General features: G+C 53.6%; 4 protein-coding genes across 4 annotated transcripts; 3 read left to right on the top strand and 1 right to left on the bottom strand.

Moving 5' to 3' along the window:
• Nucleotides 1-876: 876 nt before the first annotated feature.
• On the top strand, nt 877-1,391 carry BBK36DRAFT_19573 (hypothetical protein; the record flags this gene model as incomplete). Its single annotated transcript, XM_024897882.1, has 3 exons — nt 877-1,137; nt 1,192-1,227; nt 1,284-1,391. 3 exons carry the CDS (start codon nt 877-879, stop codon nt 1,389-1,391), a joined length of 405 nt encoding a protein of 134 aa, XP_024750288.1.
• A 322-nt stretch (nt 1,392-1,713) lies between these two features.
• BBK36DRAFT_1199049 (P-loop containing nucleoside triphosphate hydrolase protein) lies at nt 1,714-6,554 on the bottom strand (the record flags this gene model as incomplete). Its single annotated transcript, XM_024897070.1, has 3 exons — nt 1,714-2,430; nt 2,498-6,167; nt 6,216-6,554. 3 exons carry the CDS (start codon nt 6,552-6,554, stop codon nt 1,724-1,726), a joined length of 4,716 nt encoding a protein of 1,571 aa, XP_024750289.1. The 3' UTR covers nt 1,714-1,723.
• A 2,674-nt stretch (nt 6,555-9,228) lies between these two features.
• On the top strand, nt 9,229-11,156 carry BBK36DRAFT_1140732 (hypothetical protein; the record flags this gene model as incomplete). Its single annotated transcript, XM_024893402.1, has 2 exons — nt 9,229-9,718; nt 9,790-11,156. The coding sequence occupies 2 exons, from the start codon at nt 9,229-9,231 to the stop codon at nt 11,154-11,156; spliced, it is 1,857 nt and encodes a 618-aa protein (XP_024750290.1).
• Nucleotides 11,157-11,941: 785 nt separating this feature from the next.
• BBK36DRAFT_52380 (hypothetical protein) lies at nt 11,942-13,876 on the top strand (the record flags this gene model as incomplete). Its single annotated transcript, XM_024898203.1, has 2 exons — nt 11,942-12,686; nt 12,756-13,876. The coding sequence occupies 2 exons, from the start codon at nt 11,942-11,944 to the stop codon at nt 13,874-13,876; spliced, it is 1,866 nt and encodes a 621-aa protein (XP_024750291.1).
• Between the last annotated feature and the right edge of the window lie 662 nt (nt 13,877-14,538).

Raw genomic sequence — 14,538 nt, forward strand, 5'->3', positions numbered from 1 at the left:
AGTCCGACTGGCTTACACGGATATATATCCGGCCTCATGACTACTTCATACTCCAATCCTTCTATTCATATATCTACAAGCATAAAGTGAACTAATTGTACTTATTTAAACATGGATACTGGCTCTCTGAAAGCTCGGCGACGGTACGGTCTGCCCCGAGCAATATTGGCCGGGGCCCGCCCCATCATCCGTTTCCGCCCCCTCTACCCCGTAAACAGCCAACGTCTCTCATCTTTAAGCATAATATGTAGCATATTAGGCAAATATCACTGGTATCGGGAACAATTGCCCTCTGGGCGGAATACCGCGGCGGAGGGATTCCCGCGCTGGGGTTTCGCATTACCATATACCGTCCGATCTTAGCGCCAGTACCGCGAGGAACTGAACCATCTACCGAGGCTGTATATGGCATTACCGTCTAGGTAAAGGGCAGTTCAGTTGAAAGGGTAAGAAGATGCAGTTATGGTGAAGGTGCTTGCATGGACTGAGCGGTAACTGACCGCATGTCATCGAGATGGACGCTTCATAAGGTATCTCGGTTGTCCGCTTCCACCACTTGGATATATCCGCCGCTGGTAAAGGTTTACAGTAAGCATGGATTACCATTTCAATAAGCAGGTGGTATTAAGTTGCACAAGGTTACATTTCACGGATCTTCTGGACCTCGTCCGCCGCCTCAGGATTGACTTCACACGGCAAGACTTCGAGAATCGGCGCAACTTATCCCCCGAATACATCCCTTCTCATGAGATACGCAATGTTCCATAGCAGAGGAATTGTATATAAAACATCTATGTCGACGATACCATCTAGTTCATCATCACTCGACTTTCTCTCTTCGCACCGAACAACATCAAACATCACACCACCCCCATCATGCAATTCTCAACCGCAGCTTTTGCCTTTCTGGGCCTCGCCCTCACTGCCTCTGCAGCCGACGAGAAGACCTGCTTCCCTTTCCAGACCAACAACGTTCCCAAGTCCATCACCGATCTCGATGTCCAAGTCAAGGTCGACTGGGCCACCAAGCTGTGCGCCCAGGTCAACTACTCGAGTGTGGATGCTCAGTCTCTCACCACTGACGTTGCGGATGGTGTTGTTGCAACGGAGGACGGAAAGACTTATGGATTGAACTTGGTATAGATCTCATGGCATTGGCAGTTGTGTTGAGCTCAAGCTAATGGATCGTAGATTTCTGTGGCGGTTCCGAATGAGCAAAAGTGCATTGTAAGTTGATACGGTCTGTTGTATGAGTTCTTTTGCTGATGGAGTATGACTTCTAGGATAATGCTGCGGCTACGCTTGGGCCTGATGTCTGCCCTAGCGGTGGAGCTTTCATTAATTTGGACAGTGATGAGGAGGAGTGGTTCACTATTGTTGCTCTTAATTAGAGATGAGGACGGGGAAAGAATAATAAACGAAGTATAGGAAGGGTTCAAGCTGCTATCATCATGATTTACGAACGTATGATTGCTGTGTGTCTCCCAATATACAATCTCTGCTATGTCATTCTCTGTTCATAAAGTACCCCCCAAGTGAAGAAGCGCTTGACAAATGAATTTGTATTATAAGAAGCCTTAGCTTTTGATAAGCCAATTGGCAAAGCACTATTACTTTTCTATGTAAGAATGTCCTCAACGGACCGAGACTCTCAAAACTCGACTCGCCTCTATCCGTCCCATTAACCCCAACCTGAGGTCCGAAACCTGGTCTATCCAAAAGTCTATGTTTCTGAAATCAACTTCACCAACTCCTCCTTCTCACCACTCTGCGAAACCATTTCCCTAAACAACCCATTCTCAATCTCAAGCAACTCCTTCGGCGTCCCAAACTCCGCCGTCTTACCCTCCTTGATGACCAAGATCCTATCAAAATCCACCACGGTGCTCAACCGGTGCGCTATAACCAACAGCGTCGAATCCGAAAATTCCTGACGAATCGACTGCTGTATCAATCTGTCTGTTGCCATATCCACAGCTGAAGTCGCCTCATCTAGCAACAGAATCTTTGGACGGGACAATATTGCGCGCGCAAGGCAGAGAAGCTGCTTCTGGCCCTGAGAAAGGTTGGAGCCTCCGGAAGCGACCGGGGATGAGAGCGTCAAGGAAGAGTTTGTGTCTGAGCCGTTCTCGGTGATGGTTGTAGAAGATGCTTCATCGAGGATTGCTTCGGGAACAGGTGTGCCGGGGGTTGAGGGGACGAGATGGACCCGGATCAGCGCTTTCTGAAGCTCGTAGTCGCTGAACTGGTTGAAGGGGTCGAGGTTTGTGCGGATGGTTCCGGAAAAGAGGAATGGATCTTGCGGGATAATGGCGAGGCGGGTGCGCAGGTCGTGGAGCTTGATCTTGGAGATGTCGACGCCGTCAATCGTGATGCTGCCTGAGCGAGTCTGAAGGAAGCGGAAGAGGGCCAGCGAAAAGGTCGATTTGCCTGGTTTTCGCGAGTTAGTTGCGCTCACCCTTTGAAGTTGGGATTCCCTATAGATCAAAAAACTTACCTCCACCTGTTCGACCGACGATGCCAATCCTCTGATTGCGCTCAGCAGTAAAGCTCAGTCCTTTCAAGATCGAAGGCAAGCCCTCGGCATACCCAACCTCGAGATCCTCAACTTCAATCCTGCCCTCCTCAGGCCAGCTCGCACGCACATCTTCACCATCCTGCTTCTCAATCTCCAGATCCTGATACTCAAAGATTCTTTCCGTCGCATTCATATCCAACTCCGTCTGCGTAGACGCGGAAATGCCCCAATTGATAGCATGTCCAAAGTTGAGCGCAAACGACAAAACGAAGCCAGCCAGACTAGCATCAATCCTAGGCGTAGTGACAACGAAAATGCCAACAACAGCAGCAAACATGGACGCCGTAACGCCTATGCGGAGCATCAACCACATTCTGAAGGCGGTGATGTACCAGCTACAAGCTGCCCAGTCGTCGATGAGGAGGAACATTCTGCGTGTAAACTCGGGGGCCTTGGCGAATGCTCGGATGGTGGAAAGACCGGCGAGGGAGGAGGCAAAATGCGATATGACGGGGGATTTGTTGGTCGACTCGAGGCGCTTGATGGTTCGGGCTGCGACCATGTATCGTCGAGCGTAGTGGCCACATGCCACGAGGAGGATGATGGCGATGAAGATCATGAACGGCGAGACCCAAAGAGCTGCCACCATAATACCAAACATTTCCCACGTCACGGTAGCAAAGTAGTAAAAGTTTGTAGCCAGCGAAGAGTCCATGCTGGTAAAGTCTCCCGTGAAACGATTCAAGATTCTGCCCGTCGGCACAGTGTCGAGCCATCGGAGCGGCGCGCGAAGCACGCTGCGCAATATCCCCTGGAAGATGCGTCGCGAGGCTCGGAGTGAGCCGGCGTAAACGCAGTAGAGACGACTGACGGATATCAGGACTGATACTGTCGATATCAGACAGTATACTCCGAGGTAGAACCAGAGGTTTCCGGCTTGGTCTTCTGACTGAAGGCCAATGGAAACATTCTTCGAGCTGGCATAGGTCGTTGGCCGGCCCAAGAGCTGCGCCTGCAACGACTGCCTGTATTGGTACTGCCTGTACTGGTACACCGGAGCGGAAAAGCTGCCGTCGACGTGTTCGCTTGAACTGGACCAGACCTTGATCCAGTATGTGCGACCGAGAGTGAGACCTTGGGCGATGGCAAAAAGGAGGATGAGGAAGACCCAGAAAGGCAACCCGCTGAAAGCCTTGAGGTACCCTACGTAGACGGACGTCTTGACCCTTCCAACCTCCCTCTTCTCGTCTTCCACCAGCTTCTTTGGTGTTTTCGCAGCTTCTGGTACGCCATTCTGAGACGGGCTGGTGATCAAACCATTGGGTCGTTTTGGGTCCGCATCGGCATCTCTCTGCACTTCCTCGACATCATCCGCTTCGATGATATGTTCCAAGACTCCGGTGCGTCGCAGCTCCTCCACTGAGCCTGCATGTTCCACAAGCCCGGTGGCTGAAAGATGCACCGCGTAATCCGCACGCGGAAGACATAGCGAAGTGTGGTGGGTGACCAGGATCCGAGTTCTACCCTTGCCAAGCTCCCCGAGAAGCGCATTTGCAAAGACATGCTTACCGACGTGAGCGTCAAGAGCACTAAAGACATCATCGATGACCATGATGCCTGCTCTGGAGTATAAGGCTCGGGCGAGAGTCAGCCTCCATTTCTGTCCGCCGCTGAGGGTGACTCCTTGCGCTCCGACCTCGGTTTCGTCGCCGTCCTCGAAGAGAGAGAGATCCTGTGATAGAGCACAGGCTTGGAGGACTTTGTCGTATCGGACGGGGTCGAAGGGGAGGCCAAAGAGGACATTGTTCTTGATTGTAGCGTTCTCGATCCATGGGATCTGGGAGACGAAGCAGACGGCAGTGGGAAGGATCCAGTTCGCGGCGGTGGCTTTGCTGTCGTATCGTTCTTCCGGCGGAGGAGCTTTGGGGACTTGAATGTAGCCGGCTAGCACTTCTGCTTCGCCGAGGATGGATGCAAGGAGAAGTGATTTTCCCGATCCCGTTGGCCCAGAAATAACACTGAGGGCGTTGTTGGGAAACTCGAGGTTGAGCTTTCGCAAGGCAAACCGGTCCTCCGCCGAATCTTCGGAGCCATTCGGGAAAGTGATGGTCGCATCGTGAAAGGATACGGCAGTGCCGGGGTGAATATTGTCCTTTTTGTCAGGGTTGCGGAAAAACCTGTCGATTCTGTCACAGCTGACTTTGGCATTGATGGCCGTAACCAGCAGCAGCGGGATATGTTCCACGATTCCCTCGAGGATCATGAACAAGGTAATCGCCGTAAAAGCAACCGAAGGCAAAAGCGTCCCGTTGATGTACGAGTACGTGGCGAGGGATAGTGCCGTCAGCACAATGGGTGTAAACTCGGAAGCGATGGCCATGTAGAAGTTGTTGATTCTAGTCTTCCAGAGCATGGCCAGCTCCCGCTCACGGACCTGCTCAATCTTGTCCGTCCACTGCGACTCGATTGCGGAAAACTTGATCTGTCTGATGCCGTGCAGAGCTTCCGTGATGATGGCGGATCGTTTGTCGCGAAGCTTCATCAAGATCTTCTGGTTGGCGCCGTATCGCGCCGCGAGAGCTCTGTTGATGGGAAAGAGGACGAGGATTCCTAGCATTCCAGCGCAGAGGCTTTGCCAGCCGACGAGATGCAGCAGGAAGATGACGATGATGGCAAATTGGCCTGCGCAGTTGATGTATTGTCCGCTTTGGGAGCCGAACCTGGCGATTGCGTCGCAGTCGACGGAGAACATGTTGACGATGTCCTGTTGAGACCTCATATTCGGCTGCTTATCCTGCTCGTCGCCATCCTCAGAGCCTGCAGCATCTGCATCTGACGTCTTTTCATCCTTCTCATCCTTGGGGATATGAAGCGAATCTTCCATCCTCATCAGCTTTTCGTACATGAGCCCGGTCAAAGTCGATCGCAAAGGAATGACAATGTCAGCCATCTCGGACCACATGACTCTGGAGTCGACCATACGCGAGCTGATGGTGGCAATGACAATGGCAGCAACGTATATCCAAGCAACGGGATCAATGACGTCCAAGTTATCGCGGGTCTCGAGGTACCGAAGCAGCTGCAGGTTAGCAAACGCGGGCGCAACATCGAAGAAGTTTGTGAAGAGAGTAGCGCTCCATTGGAAGAGGAACTGCCAGCGGTACTTCCAGGTAATGTGTGCCCATAGCGGGAGCCTGTCGGGCTTGAAGATGATGTCCTTGAAGCTTGCCGTTGCGTTTTCCGCCCTGACAATGTGGTCCATTGCTGGCATGTCCGAGTTTTCAAACTTTTCGGTGCCTGCTGCCCGGAGCATGCCAAGGCCCCATTCGAAGCTGTATCTTGCCCAGAGACTGAGTGTCTTTTGGGAGTCGACGACTCTTCCGTCGGGGCGGAAGACGTCTGGACGTCTCTGGATGGTCCAGATGGTTGCCATGAGTGCTATTGCCGCACCAATTTGAGATGCCGTCAAGATGGAGGTGGTGAGGAGTCCTCCATTGTTGCGAGAGCTGAGGCCATTGAGGGCATGAAGGTCCAACGAAGCTATACACACGATCCAGATGCCTGTCCATTGGGTTGATGTTACGCTGTTGAATCTTTCGACTGGTGCCAATTCTCGAGACGCAACCAAAAGTTGCAAAAGCAGGAGTATCTAGATTCTTCAGTCACGGCTCCCAGAGTTGAAGTCGTAGAGACTCACCCATGCTGGGACCAGCAGAGATATGCCCAGGAGAGGCACGTCCGAGCCAGAAAATGTAAATCCATGCTGGACAGCAGTGAAAATGGCATCTGCGCCTGCGAGTATGATTGCCGATACGTTGATCACGAATATGGCGATGAACTGGACCTTGTTGGAGAAGCGGGCTATTGAGTCTTCACTTGCCACTCCGTCTTCATCCTCGTATATGCGCCCATCTTGTCGTCGCTGTTGGGGATGGACACGACTTTTTACAAGTTTCTGAAGAGACGGAAAGGAGAGCACGGCGATTAACAGAGTCAGGCCTGCAGCCGCATAATCCGGCGTATAGACTAGTCCCATGGTGAGGATTCCAATTGTTCACATGTCCATCTCCTCAGACACAAAGCAGAAAGGGTCAATCAATCCATCAAGAGAAGGCTATTAAAAGGAAAAAGACTTGTTATATAAAGTAGACGGTGACGAATTGAAGCTCCTTTTCGGCTTCGTGCTGCCGGAAGGATTCTTTGTTCACCGCGTGAGTCAACGGGTCTGATCTAGACTCGATAGGGGAGGTACTTTTGTAGGCCTTGCCTCTCTATTCGTCAGCTTTTGTAGAGCCTCGTGTGAACAGCTCGAATGCTAATACCTATATATTCACGCTGTATGGACAAATTCTGCTGAACTTGATCCTTTGTCTGTCTTTTCTGTGAATCATCAAGTATGTGACTCTTCATCCATGTTCCTTCCAATCTATGCCGCGCGCTGTTAGTCACGCTGCAGCAGTATCGTGGCATAGATAAGGTAGCTAGCTAGCTGGTGAAGCATCAAAGGCGATTATTCCCAGCTTCACTAGCTATTAGCTTGATATCAATTGATACCAATTGACATAGCGTTTATAATGGCTTGTATTCGTGTACGATACGAGAGGCAGAGGAGGGGTATCGACCAACTGTAACAATATTGATGAGTGATGATAACGGTGCTGGTGGAGAAGAGGACGGGAAGCTATACACGGGTCTGTAGCCGCTATATCCGCGAGCTTCTCATCCGCTGCCAACTTGCGGTGAGCCGTGATGATGGTGTTCCAATGCTGGAGAGCATAATCATGAAAGTGATGCTCTTTGAGTATTACTATCAATCATGTACCTTATGTACGGCTCCTGCAAGCCTTACATCGCCGTGTTGACGACGCTGAATCCTTTGCCTGCCCATCTGACCTCTGTTGCATGCTTCGGGATGGACACAACGGCTCTAGCGCGAGATGCGTGAATAGATTAACGGCCACTCTATTTGCGTCATCTCCTCTCCCCGCGTCATCAAAGATAAAGCTGTGCATAAGTCGGTACTTGAGTACTTTGCATGTCCTGATTCGTCTCGTCAACAACTTGTTGTTTCTTCTAAACTCACTTTAAGCATACGAGTACAGTAATACCATGACAACCCTATAAACAGAACCCCAGGCGCTGTTCGCGCGCCGCTGCATGCAACCGCATCTCGCCCAGCATCAACGGCGACAAGCGACGGCCAACCGAATGGACGGCACGGCGCTCGTCCGGGTCGACAAGCGCGGAAAATGCGAAACGACTGGCGGCCACAAGCCCGAGATTCGCTGCAGGGGTCTGGAAGGGCAGTTCGCGAGAGCGCAGCCAATCACGAGCCAGAGGTGCCTGGGCGGCCGCTGATATGCCGAAGCGATCGGGCTGGGCTGGGCCAGTCAGCGGCGTTTCAAGTGGGTTGGAGAGCTGGACCCCGGTTTGATGTGATGTGACGCGATGGGAGAGAGAGAGCGAGGGAGAGGGAGAGTGAGTTGGGATGATGTTGGTGATTCTTGGTGGTGGTGGTGATGATGAGAGACAGAGGATGACAGCTACTTACAGAACAGAGGTGCACTGTAGTACCTTATGCAGCTACAGCCCTACCGCACGGCCGCGTTCATTCCAGAGGGCATACAGGAGAGGCCTCGCTTGGACTTCATCTGAGACAGCCGCCATACAGACAGTTCATGTAAAATCACCACTAGCTGATATTAGAGGGACTTTCTGCTGCATTGTTCAGTCCACGAAGTCATTTCCCAGCGAAACTACCACATCGAGAGAACAGTACCTCGCCTACCTGCCTTCCCAGTATGAAGCACCTCGGCCACCGCCTTCATACAACAACGGCAGAATATCCTCATCCATCTCTCCCCTCCATCTCCATCTCCTCTCCATCCACGTTCCCTCACCAGTCCAATGCCAACAGCCACTCGCTCCCTTGCCGCCGTCCCCATTTTCCCGGATTAGGCCCCCCCCAGCCATGCCGACACTCGCTCCAGGGGCTTCCATCTGAGACGCCAAGCCGGGTCCTGCAAACCAACTCCCGCCCGCCTTGCATGGCTCCTCCGGCGCCTCACCTTCTCTGCAGCTTGTCAACCAGCGCTAGCCCTGTCGCATTCCAACATGTTTCATCGCACGCTTCGCTGGCCGATCGCAATTCGCCGCTTCTGTCGACTTGGTCCGATTCCAACGGCGGCCTGCATGGTGCGGCGCGTGCGCCAGCGATTGAGCTTTGGGCTGAGCCGCTTGTGAAGCGCTCCCTCCACTCTATTGTCTACACTAGTCTGGTGTGATTGTGCCCACTCACATGCCAGTCCTCACTTCTTCTTCTTCCTTTTCCTTTTCTTCTTGAAGGCGCCGGTCGTTTTCTCTCTTTTCAGATTCTGGCGAGCATTTATCGCTGGTTTCGTCGTTCTTTTTCGTGAGGGAGCGCCGTCGGAACTTCGCAGGCGAGGAACGACGAGTGCAGTCGGCAGGGCCGTACAAACCATCGCTCTCTACTACCACGACATCTTTTTGTCTTCCATGCCGAGCAACTTGCGACTCATTCTCTTTGTTTGTTCTCTTTTCAAAACCGCCTCTTCTTGTTGACTCTCGTTCACTCTTTTTGCTCCTTCGAAATATCGTCCAATCGCAGACCTCGAGAGTCCTTGTTTGCCTCGACTCGACGACAAGACATCACCCCGCCGTTTGCTCGCATCGCCACACCAGTCGCCAACATGGGCTGCCTCAGCCACCGCAAAAAGGAAACTCGGCAATATACCGACCAAAAATGGGACTACATCAACCTCTCCGACTTCAAGGCCAAGGGCTGCGGCGCTATTTTCGCCTACATCACCCTCTGGATGGGCCTCATCATCTCCCTGGCTGTCTACGGAGTCGATACCTTTACTGCCGTCCAGCTGCTTGTCTTCAACCGATGGTCGTCCGAAATCGAGCCCGCCATTCCGCTGTCCGTTTCCAGGTGGATCTTCTCCGGCTGTATCATCCTGTCCTTTATCAATTTGGGCTTTGAATGGGTTCGCGCTGCTCGCAAGATCAAGCGCGGCAATGTTGCAGAGGTCTATCTCGACAGCCTGGCTGTCCGCTGGGAGTCGATCCGTCTCGGCTCTGGCCAGGGGTTTAAGCGATTCCTCGTTTTTGGCGAGCTCACCAAGAGTAAGAAGGGTGTTGAATATATCGCCCTCTTCACTTATTTCAGCTTTCAGTGTATGTGCCGCTACTGGATGAGTTCTCATTCACTCTACCCCCTCAACTCGCCCTTACTGACCGTTCTACAGCCTGGATCCGTGTCCTATTCTGCACCAGCCCGCGACAGGTCGTCAATGCCCTGACGCTCAGGTCCGTCTACATGGCACGGCTCGCCGTCAGCTCAGACTCTGTCGAGGGCTCCATTTCTGCATTCTTCGACAAGATCAAGACGCTCGCGCAGTCAGACTTCCGCCAGGCTGCCATTCTCGGCGGCATGTGCTTCACGCTCGTCGTGTGGGTCTTTTCCGCCCTCTACCTGATCTCCGCGGCCCTCTTCTACGTCTTCTTCCTCTTTCACTGGATCCCTCGTTCCGATGGAGGCCTCACGGGCTACTGCGAGCGAAAGGTCAACAGCGCTCTTCTCAAGATTGTCACCAAGACGGTCAACCAGGCGCTCGCCAAGGGCCAGGTAGACAGGATGAAGAGAGCCATGACTGAAAAGGGGGAAGCCCACCCGGACGCATCTATTCCGACTCTGCCCAACATCAACCGCCTGTTCACGTCGCAGCAAGTCGGCGTGACTCCACCGTTGCCCGCCTACACTTCGAATCCAGGAACTCCAGCCGGCGACTTCAAGCGACAGATGCCCCCGCGCAGCATGACGGGAGCATCGACCATGAGCTACTCCTCGCGGGCTCCGCTCGTCAACTCTGCAGCCGACATGGGATATACGCACACGCGCTCAGCCTCGCCCGAAAACATGGCCCCAACCTTGCCATATCTGCAGAGGACTGGGACTGGGGAGTCGATGAGAAGCAATGGCTCTCCCCCAGACATGAGCCATATGCGCAATGGCTCCAATTCTTCGTACTATCAGCCGCGCTCTCAAAGCCCTCCCAACAATGGGCCTCCGCAGGACGTGAGCCATGTACGAGCTGGCTCAATATCCTCATATTATCAGCAGTCCTATTCCCAGAGCCCGGCGAGCATGGGCCCCGTGGGCCCCGCGACCGCGTCGCCAATGTATACACCGGCGGCACGGCCAATCCCGCCGCGTGCCGACTACAACAGCTATGGCCAAAATATGCAAGACGACAGCCAATCTTGGCGAGGTCCGCCGCCGAGGTCGTACACTTTCAACAACGAGGGTCGATCCAGCCCAGCGCCATCTGCGGCGGGATCGTCATACTCGAGAGCGCCCCAGCCACTCACGAGAAGTGCGACAAACCAGGTCCCTATCCGCGGGCTGCGGTTCGCTCCTCAAAGGCAGATGACTGAGCCAATGTCTGGTCGTGAGCCGACAGACAGCTACTACAGCGGAACTGGACCACGAATGCCGCCCACCAGACCGCCATTGCGTCAAAACTCGCAGAACATCTATAATTCGCAAGCCCAAGATGCATCTGGAGCGACCTATGGGTACGATGTCGAGGCGCAGAACAATGGTAGATATTAGAGATAGACTGCCAGTTAATCTTTCCGACCGGATCGGAACCAAACTCTCTCTTCTCCACCGCGATTTTCATCACGATCTACGATACATGTAAGGCGCAAGGGTAGGGCTGAGACGCAGAGATTTGAGGATAATATACCCCAATGACAGGTTGGGTTTGGGTACTGGGATATGGAGCAGGCGAAACGGAGCGAATTGGCTGTACCATCACCCACAAAGAGGATATTATAAGAACAAAGATCAAAATACTGGGCGTTCTTCCACACTATCTTCGTGGACTCCGAGACTTTGCATAATTGTGATGGAAGCTGCTCACCTGATTGATATTAGAGAACTGAATGCGGGGATCACGTCTTCCCGATGTTCGCCTCTCTCTGGCCGCATTCTTTGTTGTCAGCGCTAGCATCGCCGACGAATCGAGCAAAAATGCGGCGCTTTTGCCGTTGCTTGATTTGTCACCCCATGCAGCGTCACCGATCTAGTTCTCGTAGCTGTTATGGAATCGGGCGTAGTAGAGTTGGAGGAGGGAGGCGATTCCATCCAGTCAAAAGGCCGTCTCTCGTGCGAGTAATCTCCGGTCTGCTACTCCGTATAAGACAAAACTACCACCTCACACTCATCTTTTATTTCAACCTCCACCCATTCTTTCGCGGGCATGTCATGAACAGGACATGCTCCTCAGCCAAATCTCATACAACCTCTCCCAGCTATTCACCCTCCCCAACGCCCCTCCCAGCATCTTCACCACCAACGCCTCCATCGCCATCGACGCCACCATGCCGGCCCTCATGTCGTCGTCCTGGCACCCCGGCGAACTCGCCATGCACCGCGAGCTGCGGACGGGCCGCTTCGAGAATCCCACGTCGGCTGGCTGTCCCACGCCGTATGCCATCAGGGTGATGCATTCGCAGCTCGTTGCGCTCGGGACATTAGACGAGGAAGGGAGGCCGTGGACGACGGTCTGGGGCGGGGAGAGGGGCTTTGCGAGGCCTGTTGCTGAGGGGGTTCTCGGGCTGAAGAGTGCGGTCGACAAGGAGTTTGATCCTGTCTATAAGGCTTTCTGGGCATCATCGTCTTCTTCCCCGGATAAGAGCCGCGGTGGCGGTCCCGATGAGGAGGAGGAGGAGGGCATAGTCCGGCCCGAGGGCGGCAAAATGATGAGCGCCCTCTCCATCGACCTCGAGACGCGCGACCGCGTCAAGCTCGCGGGGAGACTCATCGCCGGCGCCGACATCCGCGGGCCGGAGAGCGAAGTGCAGCTTGCGTTCCACGTGGAGGAGAGCCTTGGCAACTGTCCCAAGTACATCAACACGAAGGCTCTCGAGGCGGTCGTTCCCCGGCCGGAGCTGGTTCCTGGGCGTCCGGGAGGGATGTTGCCTCCTGAGGCGGTTGCTCTGATTGAGAAGGCGGACATGTTTTTTCTTTCGAGCACGAATGGGGTGAGTATGGATACGAATCATAGGGGCGGGCCGAGGGGGTTTATAAGGGTTTTCAGGAATGATGAGGATGGGGTGGAGTTGGTGTATCCAGAGTGTAGGTCTCCCCCTTCTTTTTCTCTGACTCCTTGTATGCCATCAGGGACTGACACAAGCATGAAAACAGACTCAGGAAACAGACTATATCAATCGCTTGGAAACCTCAAAGTCAACCCCCTCATCGGCATCGTCATCCCCGACTACACCACCTCGGACGCCCTCTACCTCACCGGCCGCTCCACCATCCTCCTCGGCAAGCAAGCCTCCGACATCCTCCCCCGCTCCAACATCGCCGTCAAAATCACCCTCGCCGCATCCCGTCTCGTAAAAGCCAGCCTTCCCTTCCGCGGCACTCCCAACGAACCCTCTCCTTACAATCCCCCCATCCGATATCTCCTCTCCGAGAGAGCGCCCGCCCTGGCCCCTACAGATCGCCCGGATATCAATGCCACGCTCATAGCGAGGGACATTCTCACGCCTACCATTGCCGTCTTCACCTTCAAGCTCGAGACTCCCAATTCGCGGACTGTTCTCCCGCAGTGGCGGGCAGGACATCACGTAACCATGAACTTCGAAACAGAAGTCAGCTCGGGTTATGCACACATGAACGACGACGACCCGCAAAGCCTCAACGACGACTACGTACGCACATTCACCGTCTCCAGTCCGCCCGGATCTTTGCCCGCAAAAGATATGTTCCAGATCACGGCGAGACTGCATGGGCCGGTTACGAGGTTCCTTTGGAGTCATAACACGCGGGTGCCGCTGGACGTGCAGGTCATGGGTTTCGGTGGGAAAGATGCCTTTGCGTTGCCTGTTGCGTTGCCTGTTGCGTTGAGTGGTAAGGAGCCGGTGTATGTGGCGGGAGGAGTGGGCATCACGCCGCTGCTTGCGCAGGGGAAGGGGGTGCTTGATGCGGGTGTTGCGTTGAAGTTGCTCTGGACGCTGAGGGGTGAGGATCTGGCGTTGGCGGTTCATGTTTTTGATCGGATTCCTGGTTTGGCAGAACGGACTACGCTGTTTGCTACGGGGTCGCTTTCGGGGGAGGATGCGCAGAGGTTACTGGAGAAGATTCGGGAGCGGGGGGCGGAAGTTGTGGAGAGGCGGGTTGGTGGTGATGATTTGGGGGGGTTGAGGGGGGAGGGGAAGAAGAAGAAGTTTTATTTGTGTACGGGGGCGGCGCTTTTGAAGACGTTGAGGGGGTGGTTGGAGGGTGAGGATGTTGTTTGGGAGGATTTCGGGTATTGAGGGGGTGTGTGATGGTGGGATATGTGAAAAGGTTATGGTAGCGCTGCTTGAATGGGATTTCGATGTGATTGTTGTTATCGTGTTGTTGCTTGTTCGTATATTGCCGTGTCAAATCCCGCGCCTGGTGTTGATTAAACTCCAAAGTTCGTGTGGCTGGATTTGTGTAGCAGTCTCGCCGATGGTTCGCTCCATATTCCGTCGATATAATGCTTAGGCAATCGCGTCAAAGTATTTTGTATGGAGAGTTCTCTTCATGGGCTGTATTCTCTTCGCAATCTGTATTCTCTTCGTAACAATCAAAGCCGAAAAAGCTAACGATAGCCTAACATGAGACCAGAGTCAGCATTTATCCTCAAGTGACCAAGCGCCCAAGAGTCAACTCACCTCGTGTGAATTGTCTGGTCGAAGCAGGTCCTTCGTTTGCTGGGTAGAGGTATGGAGGCATAGGCTAAGAGAGAGGCAACAGAGAAGATGAAAGGCTCAAGAATGAGATATCTTCGGCTGGATCACGCGTGTTCCAAAGACATTAAGCGAAGAAATCAGGTCGTCTGGGGACGGGGCAGAAAGGCAAAGGGTGGCTGATGGTAAACTTGGAGAGAACCCCCTTTCTGCCCGGAGACGAGCCTCCGTGTGCTGGCTGTTGTGGAGAAGCTCAGAGAATC

Source organism: Trichoderma citrinoviride, assembly GCF_003025115.1.
Source record: "Trichoderma citrinoviride strain TUCIM 6016 unplaced genomic scaffold BBK36scaffold_6, whole genome shotgun sequence".
Classification (NCBI taxonomy): Eukaryota; Fungi; Ascomycota; class Sordariomycetes; order Hypocreales; family Hypocreaceae; genus Trichoderma; species Trichoderma citrinoviride.